The sequence below is a fragment of the Gopherus flavomarginatus genome, chromosome 2 (genome assembly GCF_025201925.1).
Source record: "Gopherus flavomarginatus isolate rGopFla2 chromosome 2, rGopFla2.mat.asm, whole genome shotgun sequence".
NCBI lineage: Eukaryota > Metazoa > Chordata > Testudines > Testudinidae > Gopherus > Gopherus flavomarginatus.
In genome coordinates, this window is record NC_066618.1 from 10,503,933 (window position 1) to 10,524,894 (window position 20,962).

Sequence of the window (20,962 nt, forward strand, 5' to 3'; positions counted from 1 at the left end):
CTTCTCAGCATCTTGGCAAGTGGGGCTCACCCAGGGTCATACTAATCACCATTTTCAGGACTGGGAAGGAATTTTCCCCTCAGGTCAAACTGGCAGGGACTGAGGGGTTGTGTTGGGTTTTTTGCTTTCCTGTGAAGCATGGAACCCGAGTCCCTGGCTAGGGTCACATGGACCTATCTCACCAAGTCATTCTTTGCCATTATAGGGGCCTGAGGCACTGATGCACTGCGGTGTCTCCTATTCTCACCTGTGGAACACACTGCCTTAGGCTCCTGAGAGCTGTAATATTTTAGCCTAATCCAGGTAATTTGGCTCAATGAAGGGGTAACTGGCTGGGGTTCAGTGGTTTGTATTATATGGGAAATCAAATTATGTGATCCCTTCTGGCCTTAAACTGTGTGCTTCCCAGCAAACAAACCACCTTCAGTTCCCGAAAAGGTAACTCTGCAGTGTTGGATCAGCCCAAGAGTTCAGTTTCATAGCAGAACAGACGTGCAAAAATGATAATACATTTATTGTGTTATCTACAGCAGTATACATGTTAAAATCTAGAACTGTTTCTCAGAACACACAAAAAGATTAGTCCAGTAAGCAGCAGCTGACATCTGTGCGTTTCCACTTAACAAAATGTAATAACCCCAGATCCTGTTACTAATAACGATAAAAAGGCCAGTATTAGACCCAGAGGGCCAGTAAATTCATCCCTTGACACCTTCAAAAGTCAAAATACAGCTTTACATACATTAACTTGGCACATCTCTTCTCGGGAGCTATTGCATGTTGCATTGCTACTATAAAGGCAAGAAGTTGGGAGAGAGAATAGAGACACGAACAGGTGTTTTTACAGATTATGCAGGTACCTTGAGACCTCTGGAGACTCCTGTACAGTGATAAGGTCCATTGGTAAAGGTGTATGCAGAGGTCTAGGTTACTTCAGCTACTGAAAGACACTGCAAGGTTCATACCACACATTAACTCTTCACATGGATGAATTCCCCACAAAGAAAGCAAATGTGGAACAATAATAATATCCAGGTGAAAAGACCACCGGGGTTAAAACAGGGAACTTTGTTCAAGCTCTATAGAGGTTGAACCAGGTACAAGACACATTTAGCTGAATGTCGCTCTCTACCACAAAACCACACAGAGCTTAACATCAGAGCATCATTAGATATTACTGCATGCTTCGCACTCCACCGCTTTCTGATAGTAGATGCAATCCGTAGCTGGCTGTGCCTGTCTGACATCTTTAAAGATATTGAGTAAATCCTGCCCTAACTCACTAAAGGTGCCCCCAGGTATAATGCCCCTGGTTTGGTAATGAGGCAGTTAACAAAGAGGCATAACCCAGGAGGTTGCAAACAGAGATCTCAACTGTAGCTGACTCAGTGATGGCTCTGCACACACCACATGAGAATCCAGCTGGTGGCATGTTTGGGGGCGTGCCCAGGGGAATCATGGTTGATAGCATCCTTTCCTCACTGCTACTAGTAGAATCACTGTAAGTCATCGTGTCTACTGCTGAAAGTAGCATCTACCCTAAAAGACTTGGAGACATGACACCAGTGGGTTTGCAGCTCAAGAGAGTGATTGGCTGGAATCCTCTTGGGCTGTTTTACAGATACCTTTGGTGAGTTACAGGCTCCTGTGCTACTTTTCTCTCCCACTCCCTACACTCAGGCAAGACAAGCAGGACTTTGCTCACATTAACTAGGGATGGGTACATTTAAAAAACGTGGCAGTCAGAACCCAGCAAACACAGAAATGTTCAGAAGTTTCTCTGAACTGGCCCAGCTTCTGCAGTCTGCAAGCACAGAACTGTGAATCTCCCGGGAAAACACTATCTCAGTGCATTTCTGATACTCCTGGGCATGACTAGAAATACCATGAGACCAGCCTTTCCTGCGGTGCTTTGGCACCATTTGATTTTGGTTGGGAGCAGGAAGTGCAGTGTCAGCAAAATTGAAAGGATGATGGGAGGGGAAAAACCCAGCTAATGAAATGTTTCAAAGCCAAGTCTTGAAGAAAATGCAACTGGGTTTGGGTCTAAAAATGAGAAAAGGGTCCAGGAGGGTCAGATGTTTTCCAGAAACGATTTAAATAGCCCTAATATGGCAGCATCACTGCAACTGAAAAGCCCCCCTATCTGAAACCCAATCATTCAGGCCATAATTTTTATTGCTCCTTTGGACAAATCACCCTGGGAACATTTTCATTTCAATGCTGTCTTCATGCAGTAACAAACTTCTCTTAATAAAGTGATTCAAAGGAAGGAAGAGGAAGTAGCCACCATATAATTGTTGACTTGAAAGACTTATCTAACAAAGGACAAATGCTGTCCTTTCTGACTGGACAATTGGAGAAGTCTAGGAATTGTAACTTCTCATTTCTTTTCTTCTTGAGAGAACCCAATCTATCTAAAACAGCCCAACGAAGCCATGATCTCAGTCGTAGCCTCTCAGCACGACTGTACTACAACTAACGGCTACTATTAACATATAGGAATGATAGCATGAGCTACCCACAAACAAAGAGCATGATGTATATAATACGTGAGCTGCATAACTTTAGAATGTTTGGCTAATTTTGGCGCAGCATCGAGAAAGCTCTGAATTGTATCAAACACTTTTCTGAACCTGGAAATCTTCTGTGAGCAGATATTGAATAGGAAGTGGTGTTTTAGAGTACACGGAGTAATGGCTATTAGCTCAGATGTTCGAATGAGTGATATGTCAAAACATCCATATTTTTCCTGGTGGTCAAAATTCAAAATTTTCACTGACAAATCAAATTTTGGAAAATGTTGACCAGCTCCAATATACAGGAACAGCCTCCATAGAGTGAGTCAGAGCCCACTGACGGCCTTTGTTACTACAAACAGAGCTTCTAGGCTTCAGAGCTGGACAGTCACAGGGTTTGGAAACCAAGAAGATGGTCACTGAGTGGAGGACTGGCATTGCTAACTGTGAAGTTTAATGTCGTCGTAGGCATTGGCAGTGGGAAGACCATCCTCAGAAGAGGAGATGAAAAGAACGGTGAACTACAAATAATAGCAGCAGTATGACGGGCCAGAGTTCAATATCTGGCAATGTAAGTTAGAGCGTATCCAACTAGATAGAGGAAAAGCTTGGGAATTCCATCAGGGAATAGTGAACCTGTCAAAAGGTTTATAAAACCACTGGACCACATTTCATTATTTTTTGTGTGGACAAGATTTTTAAGACTGCCAAAAATACGACCGAAAGTAAGTTTCCTCTCTTATTAATGTAGTAAGCAAAGTACATGATCAAATTCTCTTCTTAGAAGTGTGTGAGAAGTTACAAAATGCCTCAAATTCAACAAGCAGCCTTGAAAAAGTAGCCACTGTGGCAGGCTATGGTGAAATCTGTGCGGACCATCCGATTGCCCATGGTGGGACTTTTCGAAGTGTGTCAGTTCTACTGATAAGACTGTTCTGTAATGACATGTAAACAGATGCTGTTAAACATTCTTCAAAGCCTTATGTACATGAAGGCTTGGCATGTCAAACATACAACAATGTATGGAGGGTGAGCAGAAGAAATCTCTAGTCCTGCTGAAACATAAATGAAACGGGGAAAAATAAAACCTCTTTATACTACTCTCATTTACAAGCATGTAAATTGAACATGGTGTGGGGGGAAGTTACCATTTGGTTTGTCTTCTAAGCAGCTCACTGGCACGTAGCAAAAAGCTACAGAACTATGTTGTGGCTGTTAAATCCCAGTATGTGTGTGTGCGTTGGGAGGTTGCTCAAGGAGCACATACCAGTGCTGGTGCTGCAACTTCCTCTAATGGATGCAGCCTGTGCTTTGCCCTGCACTATCGCAGCTCCATTGGCTACAGCGGAAAGGAGAGGGGCATGGTCACTGCCCTGCCTTTGTCCTGACCCTGATGAAGAATCTAGCACTGCTGACCAAGAGAAGCATCTAGTCTGATTGTAGCAGGTTAGTCTACTTTGATCTTCCCCATCCCCAGAGCAAGCCACCATAATGTACATTGGGCACTTTCAGACTGTTCTGTTGTGTTAACTAAAGATCATCTAAAGCCATGGAAAACTCCATCAAAAGTTCTACTTAGAGACAGTTTCGCTGATTCGAGGACTTCATGGTGAAGGCATTAACCAGAACTGCGGTTCCACGCTGATCCTTTCAGCTCTGAGATATTGCCTCTGGCATCTTGGAAATAAATAATTTTTTAAGCGATGAAGAAAAAAAAGCAGAACATGTAAGAGATTCTCAGCAGAAGTGACAATTCAAAGCTTCCCAGAAGGTGAACATTTTGAACATTACACCTTCCCCACAGGAACAAGAGACCGCAGCGCGTGCATTGTGGTGATGTGAGTTAAACAAAGAACAGTTATCTGTGTTGAGACTAGACTCTGTCCAGATGTGACTCTATCTAGTTCCCTCCATTATTTTTGCTGTTACAATGTCGTTAAATCACGTGAATGGCTTTGCTAGATTCCCTACACTGTCGGCATCTATTTTCTGGCACGTATGGGCCCGGGAGATAAAGTTAAGATCTGGACTCATACTAGTCAGAGGCCAGTTCACTTTGGAATCTAAATCATGGCTGAGAGTCAACTTCAGATGCGACACTGCTGAAATCTCATCAGCTGATCCCATGACATTTCTGCCAACTCAAATGCTGGAGATTCCATGAGACCTGTGGAACTAATGAGATTCCACCACCTTGTTACAAGGTTTCAAGGCAGCCGTGTGCCAGTTCCGATCTCACATCAGCATAAGTAAAGTCAACAGAGTTGTGCCAGATTTACACCAATGATGCTGAGACCAGAATCCAGATTAGGGCCTATAATGTGGGCCTGTTAAAAATCTCACTGAAGTTAGTGTCATGACTCCCATTGATTTCAGTGAGCTTCGGATCTGATTCCACAATCATAAAGAGCCTAATTCCATTCCCATTTCAAGGGCAAAACTCCCATAGACTCTAAGCAGAAGGACACTATCATGGTCCAGGTAGGCTTGCTCTTATAATTCCGGCATATTATTATTTACTGTGTCATAGTATGAGGTCATACTGATCATGAATTTATATATTAGAAGAGATAACGTGCTTGCTGCAGTTAAAAATAATCTTAAATTGATTTCACCCCCTTTGACACCTCCCTCCCGCCCCAAACTGCTGTCTGGTCCTAAAAGGCACTTGAGGAACCTCTATTCTGATAACTGCCACAAAAATATAATTTGTCTAGCCCTCTTAATGTAACAACCAGCAATGTAAGCAACATAGGCATATCTTGTCACCTTTGGGAATACACAGAAAGAGAGTTTGAATTCTAAGTTTTACATCCAGGAGATCTTTAGCTTTGATTAACTGATGTCCACATTCAATGGGAATCATGGCATGGATCTTCCAAGCAAACCCTAGCCTACTTCATGTTGTTCATTGGTTTTAGTGTTCTGGTAAAGCCCTTGTAGAAAAAAATAAATACTAGGATCCTGCAAACTGATGACCTAAGCACCTTTGAAGACTGGTGCCTTAGAAAATAATGGCCCATAACACTGTATTAACAGTGCTGCACACATGTAGTTCTTTGTGCCAGTACTGTAGGGACATGGTTTCTCATATTGTATCACAGAAACAACTTCAGGTCTGATCTACTTCTTCTCTGAACCTACTACAGTAACTAGGTAACTTCCATTAGACCTCCATATCCAATGGGAATCATCTGTCACAGACTAAAAAGAGAAGTGAGAGTCTTTCCTGAAGGTCACTGAGATTGTGCCATTAAAATCTTAAGCCCAATTTTTTCAAACATGAGTACTTAAGATATGCAAAGCGGCCGTATTTTTCAACCTTAGTGCCTCTGAAATTCAGGCTTCTTTTATTGAGGTACCTAGATTTTGGCACCCAGGGTCTCATTTTCAGAAGTGCTGAGCACCCACAAATCCAAATAAAGTCCAAGGGAGATAAGGTTGCCCAACACCACTGAAAAATCACACCTCTCTTACACAGGATTTTAAAATACATCTCATAACAGATCTCCCCATTCAACGGCAGACAACAAAACAGTAGCTGTATGCGCTACAGACCCACAAAAGCTGCAGTACAGAAGATTTTGTACATTTACAAAAGCCAAATAAGAAAATTAGACAGGAAATGTATTATTGGCATATTATAAAAATGGCTCAAGGAGCATAGCACACATTTTTTAAATTAGATTTTGTTTTAATAACATGTACTTTCTAACCCTAAAATATATTTCACAGTAGAAATAAAATAAACATTGTTACACATGAATAGATATTTACACAGGCTTTGAAGCAATTCTTCCTTTTGGTTCCTTCTATCTTGACGCTTAGTTATGATGGTCACCAGAAGTGGTGACATACATCTAGCATCTTCAATTTACATTTGACATAAAGATACCCAAGAGCATATTTTGTGCAATGGCATTAGAATCTTTGTTTAGGTAACTACTGGTTTCTCTATATATACCTGAAGTATGATCTTTCGAGTAACACTGAACAATAGAGTGGCCACATGAATGCCACCACTGTAAGAGTGGTCAGCACTTCCAGTAAAAAATCCCACAAGAAGGGATTTGCCTGAACTTTGTAGAATATATTAAGTATATAGAGAGCTACAACTTCTAGTAAATTCATTGCTGGTGAATGATACTGGATGGAAAATCTCAAAGACTGAAGTCCTCTCTCGGTCTACTGCAGTGGTTCTCAACCTGTTTGCCATTGTAGGCTGCATATGAAGCTCTCTGTGTGTTATGTGGGCCGCAGCCACACAATATATATACTACCTGCAGGGCCCTGAGCATGTCACATGAGCAGCCGCTGTGTGCTGATTGGGCCGCAAGCAGCCCGCAGGTTGAGAACTACTAGTCTACTGAACAAGTACAGCATATAGTGTGGAAGCTTCCAACACAACATCCCACCAACCTGCCTCAATCCTGAGTTTGGGCTCTAAGAATCAAGAGGTGAATTCAGTCTCCAGGACCATTCAGCCCTTGATCTCTCTTGCTGAGACTTTCAAAAATAATAATGTACCCATGTCAGATCCTCGGCTGAGGTAAACCGACATAGTTGCACAGACACCAATGGTGTTGCACTGATTTACACCAGCTGAGGATCTAGCCTCCAATGTGTGCCAATTGCAAGGGTGGTTTTGTGATGTGGATACTTGCCCACGAGGCACTGGACTGAGACACACCAACTCAAATAGGAGAGGATTTTAGAACTGCCAGAGAAAAAACTCTTGCTCTGGATTGAAATGTGGCACAAAAAAAGGCGTCCAACCAGAGGCAAGTATTAAATATGGTGATCAGTGGCTGAAAATTGGCTAGTAACCATTCATGCAAAATATGCTTTGTCCATTATTTCTTTTTACAATACACTTACAGAATTGTCAGTATTAACCTTGTGAAAGTCCATACTACAGAAAATACAAAACTAAATTTCATCTGTTCATTTAATTTTAGATAGTTTTGTTTTAAAAAATTATAAGTATATATTTACCGGATATATCTGACTTTACCCCTCTCCCTCTTCAGTGTCTTTCTGGTCTATTAAGAACACGATTCATTGGGAAACTTGCTAAAATAGCTATTTACAGCATCTGATGAGAGAAAAGTTTCCAATCTAGTAGTTAAAAAGTACTTACGTAATTTTTGCACAACGTCTGGAACATAGTGGGCCAAATTCTACTCTCGGTTAGGGTCAACCCCGTGAAGAGGACTGACAAAAAGCCTGTACACATCATATAAATCCCACTTAAGATCTCAAAGTACATTTAAGCTGTACATAGTCCTTTTACTGGTCTTCTGCACAGGAGTGAATTTCACCCTTATAGTGGTGTGAATCTGGAATAAATATCTGCTCCTGCACCCACTGTAGTCAAGGCAGCACTCCCATTTGTTTCATAAGACCATAAAAATGGCCATACCGGGTCAGGCCAAAGACCCATCTAGCCCAGTATCCTGTCTTCCGACAGTGGTCAATGCCAGGTGCTTCAGAGGGAATGAACAGAACAGGTAATCATCAAGTGATCCATCCATTTCAATGGATTGCAGGATTGACCCCTAATTCTACTGGGATTATTTTAGATTTACACTGCTGTAACTAAGAGCAGAATACGTCCCATAAAGCACTAAGTGTTAAGTATTATAATTAATACTTCTTTCATAACTTTTCATGACTTTTTCCTTTTAAAAACAAGGAAACTATTTTTTAAAAAAACCCTATATTTAAAATGACATTACAAGTTTTGAACTAAACTAACAAAACCTACTGAAATCAAAATCTCTGCTGACAGGAAAATGTTGTGTCTATATCTTCCCCCTCCCTCACACACACACTTTCTTTGTCATTTCAACTAAGACCTAACCATAATTTTGAATTCCCTGGTTGCTGTTAATTTGAGTCCAAACCATCATATTTAAATGTCATTTTGTTTTTTAATACCCTCACATATAAATCCACAAAGAAATAAGAGCAAATACAGTCCTTAAAGCCTCTATGCACCACATAAAACCTCTCAAGAAATAATTGACATCATTGATGTTCGACTGAAGTAGATATGTATCCAGTCGTGGCTCTACTGCAAGGCAAAGTTGGAAAGGACGTTTTCTTTTGTCTCTCTGACATTGGCATTCATAATATCTGTTGGTGAACAAACAAAAGATCCAATGACAGAAGAAATGGCCAGATATGGTCAATCATCCAAAGTCTTTATCACTCCCTTCCGTAGTGTCTGACTGTTCACCTTAGTTGCTCCACAGACACTGAGGACATTAATCTTCCTGCACCACCGTGTTGGACACTTGTTGAGTCTCTTGTGCTGGCAAACACTGTCAATGCCAGCCTGGTCGCAGAGGTCACACACACAGGTCGTGCTACTACCAGTCGCAGTGCAATGATCAGACATTGATGCAGGAGCTTCAATGTAATTCAGAGGAAGCGAGACTCCTGGAACTGACTTTTGCCTCTGGGGGGTGGGGGTGGGGAATGTTTGTTCACATTACTCAAAACTCCAACCTATCAACCCCAAAAATATAGATCTCTCTCAAATGGATGGCCCTCTTATAAAATTCACAGCTTAGCTAGAATCTAAAATAGCAGCCCCCATCTCTGCTGCATGGATTCCTCTCTCTGGAATGGTGACAGGTATGCTGTCTCACACAGTCACAGCAGATGTTCTAAGTCCGCTGAGTTCTTCTGACCAAATCCAGCCATGAAATCCATTTCTGGAGTCCTGGGTGACCTGGCCGGCATTATTAACCCCAATGCTATAGCTATATCCTAAGACTCCAAAGAGACTGAGAATATTCAGACACCAAAGATGAGAATGAGGCTTAGCGAGGATGCATTGGATTAGAAAAACAAACAAACCCAGACCCCAAAAATAACAACAATGAAGTCCATGCACAGAGACATTTATATCAGTTTGGCAACCAATATTAACAACTGCACAGCAAACACTTGGCTGACAATGGATTACTTGCAGATGCTCAAAATGGATATGTGGGGGTGGCCTTGGCGTTTTATTGACTTTTTTTTTTTGTCAATGGCATGGATCTTAGTGGTTTATTTACAATGATAGTTAAAAAAATATCTTTTCTTCTCTGCAAAACGCCAGGGATGTTTTGTTTCATGCTTGTGGACACATCTTACATTTAAAAAATCATAATAATAATCATTAAAAAAAAACCCAAACCACCAAAATTATGATTTTTTTTCTTTTTAAAGGGGTGTTTTGGGTTTTATTGTGGGGAGGGGCTATTTAGTTGCTCATGTTGCTAGATTCTCCGCATTTATGCTGGACATCCGAATCTGAGAGCTGCTCTTGCTCAGAATGGAGAGTTGTGTCCCCCCGTTCACTCCGCTGCTCGCCAGAGACGGATGGCGATGTTTGAAATCCACAGCAAAATACCGGTTGACTTTCCAGCTCCTCCATTTTCTCTTTATTTCCGATTGCACCTTTAGGGAGAAACTTTAAAAGGTCATTTTTTTATGTACTTAGCCGCTCGGGTACATGCTGACAGACAATCAAGTTTCAAAAATAAACAATGCTTGTTTAAGACCCATCTTGAACTTCTCCCCTCAGTGAACTCTAGGGAGAATTCTAGATGTGCATGGTGTGGAGGCAGTGGGGAAATGCAATGCAACCCTATTGTATACTCAGTCTATGCTCACTGACATCAGGGAACATGAGTTGCCACCATGAATCGAGGTCCTGTCATGTCCACTGTCTACCATGCTGACTACCGTCTCACTGATTTCTTATACTCCCTCATCTGCTGTCTCTTGTCTTACACTGAGATTGTAAGCTCTTTGGGGACAGGACTGTTTTGTTTTTCTGTGTTTGTACAGCACCTAGCACACTGGGGTCCTGGTCCATGACTAGGACTGCTTGGCATTATGATAATACAAATAATAAATAAAAATGTAAAAATAACATTAATAATGTTCCTAAGCCCACTGACTCTTACAGTATCTGGGTCATGACTCTGGTCCAGTATTCTGTCTACGACAGTGGCTAATACCAGATACTTTGGAAGAAGCATAGCCAGGAAATCCTGTAATGGACAAGTATGGACTCCTCTGCCCTTAGTGGTACTTGCTTCCTAACTCCAGGCAGTTAGTGGTTAGCTTGGATACTCCAGGTGAAATCTTGACCTTGTTGAAATCAGTGGGAACTTTGCTATTGACTTCACTGTGGCCAGGATTTCACGCACCATTTCTAGAGCAGAGGGATGATACGGTCAGTGATAATTTTTTTTTTCAGTTCTGAAACAATGGGCTGCAACTTTGTGGACACACCATCCTCAAATCAGATTGTAATCTTTCCCTTATGAGTGGAAACAATCTGCAACACCATGCTTGCATTTTTTGCTCTCCATTGCATTTGGCACTTATTGAGTTAATCTTTCCTTGGGCATGACCCGCCCCTGCCCAGTGAAGTCAATGGAAAGATTTCCCCTTTGATTGGCACTGACTTTGGATGGGGCCCTTGGCGAACCATTCAAGATGGAATATGCTTCATCCACATCTCATCCTCCTTTTGTGGATGTGTGGCTAATGAAAACCCTGCATCCTCCTCTATCATTTCCCCACAAAGGGGTGACAGCAGTCAAATATGAAAGTGTGCATGCTACCCTTTCTAGCATCGTCCTGGAATGCCACCTAAATGACACAACAATAGCACATGCTATGACAGGTACAGTTGGAAGATGAACAAGTAATTAGGTTTAACTCTTCTTTATTAACCACATGATGCTCGCTGAACTTGTTGGGTGTATACATGACATGTACACAGTAGGCTACACTCATCTGCCGTGCCGCTGAATACCCAGGTATACCTAATTTGTCACTGATTGCAATGGGAATGTAAATACAATTTAGCAACTAATCTTCTATCTAAGGGAAACTCACTACATTAAGAACTGTAACGATAGATAGCTCGTTATAAATGCTAAGCATTATTAGGATGCTGCACATCAACTAGACAATATATCCCTCAGTCTTAATTCATGACTGAGATGCACAGACAAAGTTAGAGCATAGTTTTATTGCATGGAAATGGGATTTCACACATGCACAATTACTGTAGATTTGCCTATGTAAAAAGTGCAGAACGCTGCCTAAAACTTCCCTGTAAGCAGTGCCTTGGCAAATTATATATAATTTTCCCCCAAGCAGCCTTTCATTATAGGTCCAGATCAGATAAAGTAAATCAGCATCACTCCACTGAGAAAAGCTGATTTACACCATCTGAGGATTTGGCCCTATATTTTTAATTCTCCCCCCGCACCCCACATCCATAGTAAATGGCACTCATATGGAAAACCACAATGCCTGCAAACCCCAGAGACCAATTTGGGTTAAAAACAAACAAAATAACTGTCAAATCTAGGATCAAATCTACAAATCTGAAAGGCAAGAATCATATGGCCATGACCATGAATGCAATTCATTCCTTTCCACTCACTGCGCCAAAGGCCAAAATTGAGAAAGTGCCCTTTAAAACAGAACTAAGTTATTTAACAAAAATTAAAGAAACTGCAAATATTACGCACAGCAAAATGTTGGAAATAAATATTAAATATTGTGTTGCATCTTTAGAGGAAAAATCCCCTATTTCCATTCAAGGATGTCAAGTCATTTTACAAGCAGTAATAAAAATAGCTCCAAATCACCTCTGTAAAGTATGGAATTATTATTATTCTTCCCATTTTACAGCTACATTGTAACATAATGATATTAAAGAACCCAATCCTCCACTGGTAGTAGGAGTCCCAAATGACTTTCTGAGCAGTTGCAGGGTAAGCCAGAGGCAAAGGCAGGAAGAGAACCAAGAATCATCTGACTGCTAGCCCTGTACTTTGACCAAAAGACCATGCTTCCTGCTTTGATGAAGGCATTCTGAAATTTGGATGCAGTCAAGGAGTAGCTAGCTAATGAATTACAGCTGAGAGGTGGGTTAGAAGGTGTGATCACAAGCAAATGTTATGCTAAACAGATGGGAGTGGAGGGAGAACAGGTAAAAATATCAAAAATCTTACCTCCCCATTCAAGAAACAATAGAGAACAGCAACAACAAAGCCCTGGATAAACAGCGGAGAAAAGACCTTAAATTAAAATCCTCTAGGAACTGATTGAAAATAGGAGGGGGCGGGAGAGAGAATTGCTAGTCTACAAAGCACACACGGTAAGTGAATGAACACACAGTCAAAGAGAGATCCATGCACAGCAGTCATAACAAATACAGAGTCCTCTTTTCTTTCATTTTTTTAAAAAAAGCAGAATTAATGGTATAATCACCTGGAAAGATCCCAGTCCCAGTTCAAACACTAGTCTCTCCCGTTTACTGACATTTTCAGGAGAAAAGGCGAACACAGTGTAGTGAATTCCAAACAAGGGGATAAGCAGCAGAGTGGAGCGGGCCAGCCTCCTGTTACGACAAATTGAAAGAATGTTAATATATCTTTGCAGGGACAACTTGAGCTTTGATTAACAGTTTGTGGTGTTTCATTTGCAAAAAATAATAATAAATAAAAATAATATATATAAAATTTTCCCATTTGTTCCCATCCCCTGATTTTGCCCACATTTTACTCTGCCCCCTTTTTCTGACACTTGTTACAGTTTGAGTATGAATATGTATCAGTCGTTTAGAACTGTGGACTATCGTATTCTCTTATTTTGCTTGCATGTTCTTCTGGACAGGGACTGTCTCTTACTAGGGATATGTCCAGTACCAAACACAATGGGGCTTTGATCTTAGCAGTGGTCTCTGAGTGCTACCATAATACAAATAAAATCAAGAACAATAGCACCACCTGTTTGCCTTCTTTTTACGCAGCACCCAGAATCTCCTCTCTGTGTGTTCACCTCTTCTTGAAAGAGAAAAGGTCTCCACTGTATTATGCAAGCATGACTCTACTGCCCAGGGGCCAGATTCTGATTTCATTTACACTGGTGGAAATCATGTGTAACTCCACTGAAATCAACTATGTTGCACCAACGTTAAATGGTGTGAGAGGAAAATCGAGCCCAGTGGGTCTAGATAAGAATACTGGGAACTAAATATGTACTAGTGAGCAATTGATTCTATATGGATGAAATTCACGCCACATAGAGGGCCAGCACAATGTCTATGCATCACTCAAGCTCTAATTAAGCAAGCCTATGCTTGGTGAGGCAGCTTGCCACCTGAGAAACCATCTCTTGCGTTCTGCTACAATACAAGTTGAATTTTTATAGGTAAGCACACAAAAGGAACAAGCCAACTGAATGCCTATCTGCAAACAAAGCGGGTATAGCGGTCACAAAGAATAACTTCTGGATTGCAAAGGTTAATTTCCTCCAGTAGAAAAATGGTGGCTGAGAGACATCTGATGGGGACACATGAACATGTCCCTTAAAACGAGCTGGCATACAGGTGGGAATAGAGAAAGAAAGAGGCCCTAGCTGTGCTCTGGAAGAACTCCCTGCCATTATTTCATTGGCAGTGCTGACATGGCTATACCGAATGCTCCTGCAAAAATGTGACACTGGCTCATTGCTGGCAGTATTCTTGGCAGTATCCCCTCCCCATTCTCTGCAGCATTCCTCTTTGTCTGACACAGCTTGAGCGAGCCAAAGTACCCATAGTCAACAGGCTGTGGCTGTGAGAGTATACAGGCTTCATCGGTCAATTCACTACAATGGGTCAAGTTAATAAGGTGGCTACTAGACGTTTAAAGGGAGAAGGATAGCTCAGTGGTTTGCTAAACCCAGGGTTGTGAGTTCAATCCTTGAAGGGGCCATTTAGGGATCTGAGGCAAAAAACAATACGTGGTCTTGCTAGTGAAGGCAGGGGGCTGGACTCAATGACTTTTCAGGGTCCCTTCCAGCTCTATGACATAGGTGTACCTCTCTATATATCTATATCATAAACCTCAATACACAGTTTTTATGGACTACAAAAATATCACAGAGGATAAGACAAGTGACAGAAGCACAAGAAGAGGGATCAGGCTAACAGAATCTTCAAACCCATCTGACACTACAATATTTAAGCTCACCATGAAATGGGAAGAGATGAAGCTGAGGCAAAAATCCATCATTTTAGAGACAAGATGTTTTAAAAAAAACAAACAGCTTGAATGGAAAGTATACTGTTTCACAATGGATGGAAATGGCATGCTCTAATGCAGCCACAAGTTACTGGGTTCAATGCAGGAATGCTTGGGTAAATTTCTATGACCTGCACTAAGCAGGAGGTGTGATTAGTTGATCAAAATGGTCCCTACTGGCTTTAAAATCTCAGAATCTGTAACTGCAATGCCATCTCAGGATTGGAGGATATTGTCTTTAATTAACCCCATGAAAACCTTGAAGGAAAAACATGCACAGTGAACACTAAGAAAGATGTGTTTTACATACACACATTTATAGAAGATCAAAAATTGGCTCAAAACAAGTTAGAAAAGGAGATTGTAATGGGTATAAAAGAATTAGATGTTGTTAAAGAGCCTGTCTCGTCTGACTGAAGCATACTATTCCTGAATCAGGCTGTCAAGACAAAGGTTCTAAGCTGGTTGGTGAAATTTTTTGAAATACTAAATAAAATCATGCTTTAAACATAACAAGTTTCCTCACTCTTTTAAAGAAGGAGTCATGTGCTTTCATAATTGTGCTTCCATTACTGCTATGGAGAAAACACGTGAACTAACAAATGAACTTTGCAATGTGATGGCTCAATGCTCCATATTCCACAAATGTAAAGAAAAAAAACAGAAATGGACGAAAGAGCAAGCCTAGATGAAAGACAACTTGAAATATCCGGTGCAATAGACTGGCCATGTCACAAAAGGACATTGGAGAAGGACATTAACAACCTCCAATCTGCAAATTTGACACCATCAGCTCAGGATTAAACAAAGACTGTGAATGGCTTGCCAATTACAGAACCAGTTTCTCCTCCCTTGGTTTTCACACCTCAACTGCTAGAACAGGGCCTCATCCTCCCTGATTGAACTACCTCATTATCTCTAGCTTGCCTGCACATATATACCTGCCCCTGGAAATTTCCACTACATGCATCTGACGAAGTGGGTATTCACCCGCGAAAGCTCATGCTCCAAAACGTCTGTTAGTCTATAAGGTGCCACAGGACTCTTTGTTGCTTTTACAGATCCAGACTAACATGGCTACCCCTCTGATACTTGTGCAGATCTTGTACGTAACAAAACAGCTGGCGAGGAAACCAAAAGCCAACAAACACAAAATTAAAACAACTGATGAAACAAAAACTATCCGTAGATGTTATCCAGCATTGGCAGCCAGCTGTCACATCTGCAGATGGGTCACAGCCAAAACCTGGGATCTCAATAACCATGAACTTGGGGAAGTTTGCACATGAATCTCAATTTCACAGCTGGCCCTATTGCTACAATAAGCTAAACTCAAACCAGTTCTGAACATCCCCTGGATTGAGCAGAAATTTGTATCCAGGTACAATTTTTGCAGCTCTCTATAGATGTTTCTGAATGAGAAGGCTTGGCAACACGATGGCGAGTAGTCACCATGCAACGGGCAGAAAGAGTCTGTTGAGGATGAAGTGATGATTCCTGTTGTTTTATCAGAAGCAGCAGCAGGAAAGAAAAATGAAAGCAGAAGCAGTGATGGAAGCAAGACTGTTACAAAGTGCTGCCTCCATTTACATTAATGACTACAGAACTTAATAGACATGCTACTGAAGTTGCAGAAACACTAGCTCGCCAACCAAACATTACTTGGCTGTTTGGAAGGGACACAGCCTCTAAGAAATGCGACTAAGCTCCTGGCTACAGTCCAACCCTAAAAATAGCAGAGTTAGCTAAAATGCCCTGTTAAACAATGAACAAGGCAGAACATCTATTGTTTTGACGGCCGTCTTCAATGAAAGCCTTAAAAATGAGAGATTTTGTTATCACAGTTTCAGGGATGAGTTCTCTCACTTTTATAGTGTGACTGGGAGTCAGAGTAGCAATGGAGTTTTACTGTGAAAAAACATGGATTCATTTTTTCCTTTTCTTTTTCTTCATCTCCTGATTGATGAGGTTGCCTCAACCAACTTGAATTCTAATGCCCTAAGTGAGGTACATTTACAATAAAAGGGAAGAAATAACAACGAGGAAAGTTCCATAACTTTGACCTCTTTATGGAATCTTTTATTTGCATTAATGGGCTTGTTTGGAGAGAGGTTGCTGAAGCTTATGTGCATTGCTGGGGGCATAGGTCTGCATGAATCAAAGATGGAAAAGATCAGCTATGTTAGATGAATTTAGTGCCCGTTCCAGTGATTTGTATTTAATATTCTACCCTATTAATATTTCACATTTTAAACAAGATTTTAAAACACATGATTGGTCTTTGCATGTGCGGTTGGGAAAATAAACACCTTAATTTGAGAAAATCAGAGATTTTGTGTGTGTGTGCTGTGATCTGGAATGGAGTTCTAAGGAAATAATAGAGAGGTTTTCAAAGCTATCAAAATATTTTAATGACCATTAATTTCTAATCATAAATCTAATTCTAAAGGGAATGCCTTACATGGCTTTGAAAATTCCACCCAAAATAACCAAATATGTATAACAATGACTAAGTGGAGTTGGGTGGATAGGGGAATGATAAAGGTCTATAAGTATTTGAAGTATGTAAAAACATGGCTATAGAGGAATTATGTAGAGTGGTACAAGAGGATAAGAACTAGGAGTAAAAGACTGAAATTAATAATATGATTATTAAGCCAGAATATAAATAAGAAGAACATACTGACCACAAGAGCTAATACAACGCAGAATTGTCTCACCATTGCTTAGGGCATTAAAAACTGGATTCGACAATAACATTCTTGTTAGTCACAAGGTGGCACTATTACAGATTGTCTCAGTTGAATGTATAGGTAGGTAGAACTTGGAGAAATGGTATATAGTTGTGGTGCAGATCTTCTAAGAAGCAGAGCATAGCTCCAGAAAAGTTTGTCTTGAGAAGCTTTCTAACAGTTGTTTTTTTGTTTTGTCTGACTGAAATAATTGCTTAGGTACTGCACAGACCCACAGATGCAAAACAAACATTACCAGGGAAATTACCCAGGAATTTTTCAAAAGCACCTAAGGGAGGGAGGCAGCCAACTCCCATCCCCCTAAGACATTGCTGAAAATCCCAGCCTCTGTGGGTTAATAAAAAACCCAAGAAAATCATTACTGATAAAGCATTAGGAAACAACTGCCAGTAGGGAGGATGAGCTGTTCTAAATGTTTTCTTCCATCTTAATTAATAAGATTCAACACAGACACATTTTGTGACTTAGAAATCCTGGCAGTAGAATGGTGAGAGAGACACTGTGAAGGCTTGGTGAGTGAGCGTCCTTGTCAGGCACATAGACAGCCCCCAAAGGGAGGACGCCGTGACTCTGGAACGGATTCTGTGAGGAAGCTCTGTTGTTTATCTGTTCTTCCTGCTTCTGGGAAAGAGGGAATCATGAAAAAACAGCAGCTGAAGGCTGAAAGCTGCCTGTCTCTTCTCCTCTAGATGTCTTCTGCTTACCGAAGTTGTGTCTGTGTCATGGTTCCCAGGACTGTGCCTGCTTGCGCCAGTCTGGTCATGAGGCCACCTAACAGAACTACATCCTTGTCATATATATAAGCTTAAGGCAATGCTACTCTATGCACATTAAGATTGAGACAACATTGACAACTATTCAAATTTATGAACAGACTGATTGAGGCCTATTGCTGAGTCCCTGGTTCTCTTCTCTTGACGACTTTCATATAAAACTTCCGGGGTCCCCCAAGGATCTCTACTGGAACCAGTGCTATTCCACACATTCATAAATGATCTGGAAAAAGTGAGGCGGCAAAATTTGCAGATGATACAAAATTACTCAAGATAGTTAAGTCCAAAGCAGACTGCAAAGAGCTGCAAAAGGATCTCACAAAAGTGGGTGATTGGGCAACAAAATGGCAGATGAAAATCAGTGTTGATAAATGCAAAGTAATGCACATTGGAAAAAATTATCCCAACTACACATACAAAATGAAGGGAACTAAATTAGCTGTTGCCACTCAAACAAGAGATCTTGGAGTCATCGTGGATCTCATGGGTGGTGGATATAATAGGCCAGTGGAGGCTCAGCATACCTTGGCACAGCTGCTGCCGACACACTGCTGGACTTCGAGGCCCTGCACTTCGCCTTTTCTCCTTCCAGCTCTATCCCTTTCCTGAGGCCCCCACTGCCCACCACTGCCTGGTGAGTGAATCCTTCCTCTCCTCCACTCCACCCCGCATCTCCTGAGGTCCTTACTGCTCACTGCGTTCCTTCTCATTCCCCACCCCGAGACCCCCCCATGCCTGCCACTCACCAAGTCCCTCCTCACTCCCTGCCCACACCAGATCCCCAACCTGCCACTCGCCGCTTCCCTCCTTTTCTCCACCCCCACTCCCGTGAGACCCCCCACTGCTCACCGTGTCCCTCCTCACCCCCTTGTCCCCCCAGACGTGCTGGAGTGAGCAGCGAGGAGGGATGCAGCAAGCAGCAGGCGGGGGGGGGGCTCACAGGACGGGGCCTGAGGAAGGATGCACCGTGAGGTGGGGGTGGGTGGGTGAGGAGGGATTCAGCCGGGGGGGGGGGCCTCGCGGGGCAGGAAGGTGAAGAAAGACATGATGAGTAGAGGGCGTGGTGTCTCTTGGGACTGAGGGAGACAAGGGATGTGGTGAATGGCAGGTGAGTGGGGTCTCATGGGATGGGGGTGCATCTCACAGGAGAGGAGGCTGAAGGAGGGGAGAGACACGGTGGGCAGCCTCGCGGGGGGTGGGTGGAAGAGAGAAGGGACATGGTAAGCAGCAGCGGGGCAGGTGAGCGGGCAGGGCACAGGTGCCGACTTGTCAAAGTGCCGGGGGGTGCTCAGTCCCTAGCTTTACCCCATGCTCCATGCCCACCCTGCGTCTTTCCACCCAGTTCCGTCCCCTCCCCTGAGCACACTGCATCTTCGTTCCTTCCCTCCAGAGCGTCGCAAAACAGGGCGGCATGGGGAGGCACTGATCTGCAGGGCCCGCTGGCAGAAGGGAGGTGCTGGGCAGTTGCTGATTGGGGGGCTGCCAATGGGTGTTCAGCACCCACCATTTTTCCCCATGGGTGCTTCAGCTCTGGAGCACCCACAGAGCCGGCACCCATGGGGCAGGAACTGGGCTAACAGAAAAGTGCTAACAGAATGTTAGGAACCAATTAGAAAGGGATAGATAATAAAATAAAAAAGATCTTAATGTAAATCCATGGGATGCCCACACCTTGAATACTGTCATAGAATCATAGAATATCAGGGTTGGAAGGGATATCAGGAGGTCATCAAGTCCAACCCCCTGCTCAAAGCAGGACCAATCCCCAACTAAATCATCCAGCTGTGTGCAGTTCAAATCACCCCATCTCAAAAATGATATATTAGAATTGAAAAAGTTAACAAGAGGGGCAACAAAAATGATTAGGGATATGAAACAGTTTCCATATGAGGAGAGATTAAAAAAAAACTGGGACTGATCAGCTTAGAAAAGAGATGATTAAGACGGGATATGACAGAGGTCTACAAAATAATGAATGGGGTGGACAAGGTAAGTGTTATTTATCCTTCACCTAACACAAGAAATTAATAGGCAGCAAATTTAAAACTAATATATGGGAGTACTTCACACAATGCCCAGTCAACCCACGGAACTCACTGCCTGGGGATGATGTGAAAGCCAAATGTATAACTGGGTTAAAAAATGAATTAGAAACGTTCATGGGGGAATAGGCCTATAAATGCTATTAGCCAAGATGGTCAGGGATGCAACCCCCTGCTTTGGGTGTTCCTAAACCTCTGATGGCTAGAAGCTGGGACTAGAAGATTGGGGATGGATCACTCGATAACTGCCCTGTTCTGTTCACTTCCTCTGAAGCCACTGGCCACTGGCAGTAGACAGGATGCCAGGCTATATGGACCTTTGGTCCTATCCGGTGTGGTCATTCTTATGTTAAGCTGTCAATGAATCCAAATGATTTGTGAAGCTATAATCTTAGAAAAAGATTTATATAATAGTTATTATGCTATTTGGGACCCCTCCTTTGAAGAAAAAAAAGGGCTAATACTGGTTTCTAGTTTAATTTGGAATAGTACAAGAAGCTCAGGATGAGAAAATTGTATTTTAAAGAGGAGGAGAAGGGGCTACAGACCTACTTGTACACTAAGTAATGGAGGAATGGGATGCTGTAGGTATAATTAAATGATTCGTTTATGCTCCACTGCTTGTGTTTGTATTTTGGAATATTCAGCATCTATTTATTGGAGACATTGGCAAGTTTTAATAAAAACCAAGCAATGAAGGCAAAATCTGAGACGGGTGGATATGGAGACGGTATGGTTGTTTGGGAACACAGCAATCTCCTGGAGGGAGACATTTTCTGT

The 20,962-nt window shown here is 42.0% G+C and overlaps 2 protein-coding genes across 7 annotated transcripts in view; both read right to left on the bottom strand.

The window, feature by feature from the left end:
* GHRHR (growth hormone releasing hormone receptor) overlaps nt 1–20,962 on the bottom strand; it is a 1,095,940-nt gene that overhangs the window by 460,196 nt on the left and 614,782 nt on the right. The window lies entirely within an intron of this gene.
* Nucleotides 498–20,962, bottom strand: part of ADCYAP1R1 (ADCYAP receptor type I) — a 144,608-nt gene continuing 124,143 nt past the window's right edge. For 3 of the 6 annotated variants that reach the window (XM_050942648.1, XM_050942650.1, XM_050942646.1), the window contains 3 exons: nt 12,819–12,948; nt 12,560–12,601; nt 498–9,987 (listed from right to left, as the gene is read on the bottom strand). In XM_050942648.1, coding sequence (XP_050798605.1) covers nt 9,778–9,987; nt 12,560–12,601; nt 12,819–12,948 — 382 coding nt within the window. In that variant the 3' untranslated portion in view covers nt 498–9,777. The remainder of the gene's footprint in view (nt 9,988–12,559; nt 12,602–12,818; nt 12,949–20,962) is intronic. The other 3 variants (XM_050942651.1, XM_050942647.1, XM_050942649.1) reach the window with 2 other exon arrangements.